The sequence below is a fragment of the Neltuma alba genome, unplaced genomic scaffold, assembly GCF_004799145.2.
Source record: "Neltuma alba isolate B1F8T4 unplaced genomic scaffold, ASM479914v2 tig00002642_pilon, whole genome shotgun sequence".
NCBI lineage: Eukaryota > Viridiplantae > Streptophyta > Magnoliopsida > Fabales > Fabaceae > Neltuma > Neltuma alba.
This window is the reverse complement of record NW_021632950.1, coordinates 3487-11496: the sequence shown is the minus strand read 5'-3', so window position 1 is coordinate 11496 and position 8010 is coordinate 3487. Positions and strand designations below refer to the sequence as shown.

General features: G+C 38.4%; 1 protein-coding gene across 2 annotated transcripts; it reads right to left on the bottom strand.

Annotated features, from left to right (window-relative positions):
* Nucleotides 1–1705: 1705 nt before the first annotated feature.
* On the bottom strand, nt 1706–7405 carry LOC114734711 (uncharacterized). Of its 2 annotated transcripts, none has more exons than XM_028922354.1 (6): nt 6543–7405; nt 6149–6292; nt 5294–5373; nt 3339–5174; nt 2746–2893; nt 1706–2647 (listed from the first exon to the last, which is right to left on the bottom strand). In XM_028922354.1, the coding sequence occupies exons 2-6, from the start codon at nt 6282–6284 to the stop codon at nt 1929–1931; spliced, it is 2919 nt and encodes a 972-aa protein (XP_028778187.1). In that variant the 5' UTR covers nt 6285–6292; nt 6543–7405; the 3' UTR covers nt 1706–1928. The 2 variants fall into 2 exon arrangements, with proteins under 2 accessions (XP_028778187.1, XP_028778193.1); XM_028922360.1 differs by having other exon boundaries at nt 1706–2641.
* Between the last annotated feature and the right edge of the window lie 605 nt (nt 7406–8010).

The window sequence follows — 8010 nt, the reverse complement described above, 5'->3', positions numbered from 1 at the left end:
AAAATCACATTATATCTTGTAGACCAAAGTCCATAGCATTGTCACGAGATTTTTGGGTTCAGCTTGATTTTTTTAAGTTGTAGATGCCTTGCATCTTTGGCCTCTTGCTGGAAATTTCGGGGTGAAATGTGAAAATCACCAGAACACCTGGTTTTCAGGAATATTCTTCTGTTTACCCACTTGAAGAATTCCCTTATGTTTCGGCTTTTTTAATAAACTTGTCAACTTCTACAACTGGCTGACTTGTATTCAATATTTAATAATCTTTTTTCTTCCGAAACCAACGTTATATTCTGAAAAACGGCATATATGTCCCGCGAGTATTTAAGTTATGACCATTTTGCTAGATGTTCTTTCTTTTGTTCATCATAAGCACAAATAAGAAATAACCATATCCTTAGATGCTACAGAATAGAGATACTAAATACTCCTCCGGTCCTAATTATAAGACCCAATTGACTTATTTGAGGAGATTAAGGAAGTAAGTTAAGTTGGTTATTTATAATAAATAAGTGTTGTCATTCCTAAAATATCCTTGCTAATTAAGTATATTGGCTAAAACTATCATTATTAGAAGGATTATTTTGGAAAAAAATGCATAAATATAAGAGACAAAATAGATTGGGTCTTATAATTAGGACCAAATAAAAAGTCAAATTGGGTCTTATAATAAGGATCGGAAGAGTATTGTATTTTTGGGCAACGTTAATATTGGTCTTTCAGATTTTCTGATTAAAAAAATAAAGAGAAACAAGTCATTAAAGATGTCATGTGAGGAGACAGGAAAAGAAAACAGGAGATAGCACAACGTCAATAATAGCGTACAACTTCTGAGTGGGAGTGATATAATATTACGTGAGTTGGACCACCAGACACTCCCATGTGTCGTATGAGAATTTTATGTCAAATTGTAACAGAAAATAAAAAATTTTAAAAAGAAGGGAAAGAGGATGCCTGTTTATTATTACTTTTATATCAGAGGCTAAAGGAGACAGCTATTAGCTATTAGAATCAGCCATCGCCGGAAAAGGTGCGCCAGAATTCAAGTCCAGCCAAATAGAATCAATGTGCTCTCATTATCATTATCTCAGTCCCATCTGCCAATTTATTACCTTTTTGTTTCTAACCAAATGGTTCAAATACAGGGTTTTATTTTACCCCATTTTGTGAAATAAACCCAGGTATTTGACATGAATGGTCAAGAAGCATTCGATTAAGTTGGTTTTGAAACACAGCAAGGGAGGGACAGGATTACGTTACAGAGTCTAAAATGTTTGTCTCCTCTGGGGTAATTGGTAGGGCCATATCATTTCTTAAAGTTGTGGAGCAGCACAACAGTGGCTGAATTTGGACCACACCGACCGTGACCATAATAAATTCTCAGCTTTTCAATGCTATACACAGATCATTGATAAAATCACAGATGAGCGTGTAATTCTGTCAGAGATGAGCCTTCCTTTAGATATTTTTTACACTTGCTGCTTTTATGGTGTTGCACTCATCATCTATCAGTGTGAATGAATGATTCATTGTTTAACGGGATAGAGAAACTACCTATCATTTTGTCTCCCTTGATACGGTTTTTACAACGCCGAACTTGTTTCTGGCTCAAGTTGAAGATAGCGACTTATGACAACATAGTTTCAGACTGTATTACTGCACGGTAATTTATCATTTTAATGCGCTAGTTAATTACTGCACGGTATTTTATCCCAAATGTAACACTGAATTATTTTGGCATAAAAACAATTACAAGGCGGTATTGGCATCCACAACCATTTAAGTTACAGAGTCACATTGATCAAATAAAAAACCATTTCAAACAATTTCGTAGCGTTTAATAAATTTGGTGAGTACCAACGTGTGCTAATTATGAATTACACAATTTATAGTTACAATAGAAAACAAAAATAAGACATAGAGAAACCTCATTGGGTCCTACCAGTCAAATCCACCACAGCCTCCTCCACAAGCTCCTCAAGCAATTTCCCTTCTATCTCCTTCCCTAGATTAGCCGTCTCCAGTCCCAGCAGTTCAATCCACCCTTTTCCCACAACCTCTTTCCTGACAAACCTCTCTACCACCAGGCTGTTGCCGTCCCCACAATCTCCCCAAACACAATGCACCTCACTAGATATTAATTCCTTTATTTGGGTCACTATCAGGTCCACTAGTAGGGGAGATGTACCTTCTGGGGCACTGCCATGGGTCCTACTGCACATTCTGCCCATTGAGTATATTTCTGATTCATAACCAGTAATCTCCTTTAGTGCATCATTGACACAGTCAAATACAAGCTTCTGATTTGATCTCCTGTGTCTTCGTTTGGCCTCATGGAGAGGCTCCTTTTCGCTGTTGGCATACTTGTCTCTTAATGATGGATCCAATGGACTATCAAGGGAATGCCACCTAGAGTGAAACGAGTCTGACTGCACTTGATCATCAAGTCCAGCAGCCAATAGTAATTTCTGTACAGAGACAAGCCAGTCTTGCTCCTCTACCTTTGGGTCTATGGAAACTGTCAAGGACTTCAGAGGATACCGAGTAGCAACCTCTGCACAAGAATCTTCCCATGACAGGGTCCGAGAAATTGATTCTATAGGTGGTGATTTGTCAATTAAATTAGAATTCAGAGGCACCCCTGTTCCTGGATAACAAATGCAAGTCATGTCATAATTAAAACAGGCACGTCAAATAAGAAATCTCCAAAATAGAGATTCTCATAACAAGAAGAAAAAGAAGTACCCATGTGGCCGGCCTTTATAGAATCCAATGATTCCTGAGCTGCATGATCATCTCTAAACAGGGGCTCTAAAACTGAGATTGGACTTGGTTGGTCCTGGTTTTCACTTGATATCCCAGGCATGATGGGCTGTGACCCAGTCAATCCACGCTGTGAAAACAAATGAAAATCTCAGACCCTGGGGGTCAATTTATTTTATAATTTCTAATACTGATTCTGTTCGTCATTACTAATTTGCAATAACTCGCAACTGGAATTCCAAATAATTTGTAAAACAAATTGCTTTTAGTCATATGCATTAAGGGCCAGTAAGCTGAAGAGATCTTTTCCAGCAAAACCCTCATGTTTAGCCTAAGGGTTTCCCAACAACTCCCTCATTCAGCTTAACCAACACTTTCTTTCTTAATCTTAAACATATTGGCCGTAAAGTTCTTCATACCATACAACATACAATTTACAAAAGCACAAGTTGCAGGGATTTAATTCCCTTAATGAAATAGAAAGTAAGGCAGCCGGCAGATAAAAATTTTTTTGCATAGTGCACAGCAATGATGGAAGGTTGAAATATGTGCTTACGCACAAAAGCCTCCATTACCTCTAAAGATGTCATGCCTTGTCCCTTGGAATGTGAATCAGTTAAAGTTTTGCCTGATAATTCATATTGAGTAGGAAGAGGACGCTCTCCAAATCCACCAGTGCTGATGCTTTGAGGTGTGTTATCCCTAATAATTCCAGGAGAATTTGCTAGAGATACTGATGTTTCACTGATAGTAGATTGGGGTTCATTTTTAGACTGCAATAGACTAGATTTTTCCTTAGTTGCTTTCTTATTCCTTGAAAAGAACAAACTTGTAACTCTCCCTTTAAATGATTTCATGCTTTTTGGCTTTGTCAGATCCTTCGAGTCATGTACTTTGCCAGCCTTGTGCTCGCTGACTCCAACACCAAGCCCAGAATCATAGATAGTAGAAGAAGATGCGGGGACAGATTTTGACCTTGCAAGATTTTTAGGAGAATCAGTCACCTGTATTTCTTCATTGCTATTATTACTGCATTCCCTTGGTTTTTGTTCTTTATTGCCATCCTCAACCTCTGTTGAAACAGATTTTTTTGCATCTGAAAGAGCGAGCATCTCACCCAAGGAAGAGCTCTTGCGCAAATGCCGTTGTTCTTGAGGCCCTTTATTTGATGCTATCATGGCCCATCTTTCAGAAAGTCGTTTCTTTGCCTCTCTGCAAACTGATGACTCAGGAGAATAGGATGCACGGCTGAAGGATGATGGTGAATAAGGACCATTATAGCGGTTAACATAGTCCCATGAGTGCCTTGGAGATGGTGACATAATCTCCAATTCACTAAAATTTCCAGCAGCATAATCATTTTCTGATCTGTTGAATGAACTCTCATCACCTGTGTAGCCATTGGAACAGACAGAAGAATGCAAAGCTTCATCCCTTTGATGGCCTACTGGATCTCTATGCACTTGGCATGAGATCTCTTTTGCTATTTTCCTTGATTCCCGTACATCATATTCAGGATGGAAATTTCCACTTTGCAAACTTCGAGGTGATGGACAAGTTGGAGAAGCCACAGCCTTAAGCTCATTGGTCTTACCAGAACTAGGCTTCAATACCACAATTCTAGTATGTTGAACTTGATAATCATCAACTTTCTGGGGGGGCGAAGAATATCCATGGTTCATGTTCCATACTGCTGCTTGACCAACATTTGCTGGTTTTTTGTTCTGTTTATCATTCTTCCTTTCCTTCACAGCAGAAACGTCATCATCAAGCATCTTTGAAGGTTTGAGCACGGTGATACGCCTAGTTGCAGGTTGTGGTTGTGGAGTGGACTGGAGCTCATAAAGATTTTGAGAATCCAAAAATCTGAGGAACAGATCTTTATTAGAGCTTAAAACTTCCAAGGCATCTTCAAATTCTTTTGACTGTCGTAATCTCTCGTCTGTAGACAGACGTTTTGCTTCCATAAATTTCTGGCGAATGAGAGCCATTTTTTTCTCATTAACATCTTCAGTCCACATTCCTTTCTCTGCCGTCTTGTCTCTAACATTTGCTGTCCTCTGAGGTTGCCTCCATAACTCATAAATATCTTTGCATTCAATCTTTTCTGGGCTCTCACGAACTTCACTCAGCATTTCCTTGTCCATTAATCTATCTTCTAGCTGCCAGTGTTTGAATGGCATCCCTGAATGACCACATATATGTTGAGAATAATCTTTTTTATGGCCTCTTGGCATGGCTAGATTGGGCTCCTCCCATGGGAGGGATTCAAGTCCCATTAACTTGGCAACTACATTCGGTGGGCTGTGCCTGGAATCAACTTCTTTTGACATTTCTTGGTCTATTAGCATCTTGATAGGCGTTCCATTTATTTTGTTCTTTGATGACGATCTCCTCAAATCAGAAACAATCTGCAAACCCCATGAAAATGCAACAAAAATAAGTAGAGTATGATAAAACCAATCAAAGAAAAAGAAAAGAACCCATATGGAATTGTATTTATATTAATAGATATATAATCCCAAATCACCATTTTATCCTCCAGCTGATCACCAAAAGGAGGTCTTGCAATCCTCGCAACATCTGATTGACTCCTTGAAAGTGGAAAAGCTGCTAGTCAACCAGGTACAGTACAGTGAGAAGTGGAAAGATATAATACGTACACATATGACACATGCAATAATTTCAAGTGCAACTGTTTCTGACCATGAACAGAAGGAAGAAATAAAAAGGCAGAAACACACGATTGACAATATAAAGATAGCTCCACCTTGTTAATCATGCACCTAGATAAATATCATACAATCACAACAGCAAAGAAGGGGATAAGGTATCAGTCAGTCAAAACTACTGGAGATTTTAAGCTTCAGACAGGAAATAAAGGACAGAATAAGAGCTAAAGCAAATTTATGGATAATTTAATTATCATAAAGTGAGAAATCTGTCCAAAAGGGAGCAACAACCCCGATTCATTAAGCTCCAATTACATGGAAACAGAGAACCATAACCAAACCAAAATTTAAACTGCCACAACAGTCACTTCAGTCAGTACTAGCCTGCTTTAATCAATAACACAAGGCATCTGAAAATAAAAGATGTAGCTATACTGAATTAACTTTCCAGTTCAAGAACTTGTCCTTCAATATTTTGCAGTATTATTCGTCAATCCTCAATTCGACTCATCACCATCCCCGAAGCCCCGAAGTTAAAATCAGCAATAGAAGAACATCATAAACAACCATGAAGACAAACGAACCAAGATCGTCCGGAAGAAATCTCATAGTAGAAAATCCAATGACACTTGAAAAAAACGACCCGAGAGCTTCTCACAGCAATGAAAAATTAAACGATTTAGTGAAAAGAGAAATAATGTAAATGAAATTACCATCAAGATGTGGCTTATCAGTAAGCAGCCTGTTTCCGGTCACACCGGCAGTCAAATCAAAGAGGTTTACCATTCTTCCCAAGCATCCCGGAAACGGCTTTTCATTATTGTGAAATTTACTGTCCTGAATCTTCATTTCAACAGCTGCAGTGGGAAAAGTCCAAGATTTATCCATATACGCAGTACATAGATGTACATAAAATATGTTAGACCATCTAAAATTTGAAGAACTATAAATGGACAAAATTATCGGGAGAAATAGGAGAGAATCAGGAACGATGCTGACAAATTGAAACAAAGAAACCAAAATAAGATGTGGCTGAACGAAAACGATCGAAAACAAAGACGCATAAACAGCAACTCACTAAACTCAGTTGAAAACTAATTCGCTTACCCAGAAAGCAACTTGACCGACTTATATCGGAGTTTATTAATATGTCTTGCACAGTCGACTTCAATCTCGAGCCTCAATATCAGAGCCCGAGCTATCAAGCGACACAAGCGGGCAGAGAAAGAAAGAAGGGAACACGAACAAGAAAATCCGGAAGCTCAAAGTTGAAAAATGGCAGTCACATAGCATGAATAACCAAGTCCATTCATCCGCACCTCAAAACGCCAGTGTTCCCAGCAACTGACGCCAAAGTAGTGAAATCACTATTGCACACCCGAAGGGTCAAAATTTCACCAATCGAAGCAGAGCTCTCATACAAGAATCAACAGAACTCAAGAGTGAAACGAAATCCCAATCTTTAAGAAAGCCCCCCCAAGTAGAATTCTTTTCAGGATCCCGAACAGCAAAATACAGATCATGACTGTCAGAAGTAGACGGATGCTAAAAGCGGTACGGAGGCAATGAAGACAACAGCTTATTTGGCTACAAATCCATAAAGAAAAGCTGATAGATTGAGATAGGACAGGGCGGAAGAAGCGGGAGATTCAAGAATGAGGAGATCGAAAGGGAAGCATCGACAAAAAGCTAAAAATTGGAGGAATTCAGAGAGCCAGAAAGAAAATATGCACAGACGGGAGGAAGTTGCAAAACGGGGAAAGTGAGGGTCCAGTGACAATGTGGCCGGTAGTTGGCCGGAGAAACGGTGGGATCGAGAAGCTGACGAGATATGCAAGCTTATGTTTTGGGCTTCACCGACGAGTTGTATTGTGCGTGGGACTTGAAACACGTTCGTCCAACTCCATTCACGCTTGCTTCATCATTTTGGTATTTGGATTGAGAGAGAGAGGGAGGGAGAGAGAAGACAAACATTGATATGGCTGGCCTTCATTTTTCTTCATTGTTAAAAGTCATGACTTTTCATGCAACTCTTTTTCTCTTTTTAATCATAAATTTTTAAGTTTATATTTGGAAACTTTTTGTAGTGGTTTGTGATTTCTTTTGGCCAACAATGCTTTGTGGATCCTTACTTTGAGAATGATGTTTCTTCTCATTTTTTAATTATTAAAAGATCTGCAGCTTCATGTTAACAAAACCATCAACACTAGCAAAATATAAAATTTATAATTAATTAATATTTATAAATTATAAACTGTAATTAAAAAATGTCTAATTTTTATCAAAAGTGTAACATGTCTTTGTACAGCTAGGATGTTGTGTTTCTTTCATGGAACCTTTGCTCGATGCATGCAGTTCAGTGTTGATTTGAAGAAAAAAAAGAATTGAGATCTCATTCTTTTGACCAAAAAAAAAAAACAAATGATGTTAATAAGAAACAAATAGTATTATATGCACATGATCGAAGAAGAACAGCAAAGAGCAGAATTACAAGCAGTAAAGATGCTCTTGTCTTGACATCCAACCCTCCAAACCCCTACAACCAGTGGCGGGAAAGAGGAAATAAAAAGGATTA

What these genes read in the sequence shown, in the direction of transcription:
- LOC114734711 (XM_028922354.1), bottom strand. Translation starts at nt 6,284, where the DNA reads ATGAAGATTCAGGACAGTAAATTTCACAATAATGAAAAGCCGTTTCCG. An exon ending in TGATAAGCCACATCTTGATG is followed by an intron (nt 5,374 to 6,148) that starts GTAATTTCATTT and finishes GTTGACTAGCAG; the next exon opens with CTTTTCCACTTTCAAGGAGT. An exon ending in AAGGCATGACATCTTTAGAG is followed by an intron (nt 2,894 to 3,338) that starts GTAATGGAGGCT and finishes TTGTTTTCACAG; the next exon opens with CGTGGATTGACTGGGTCACA.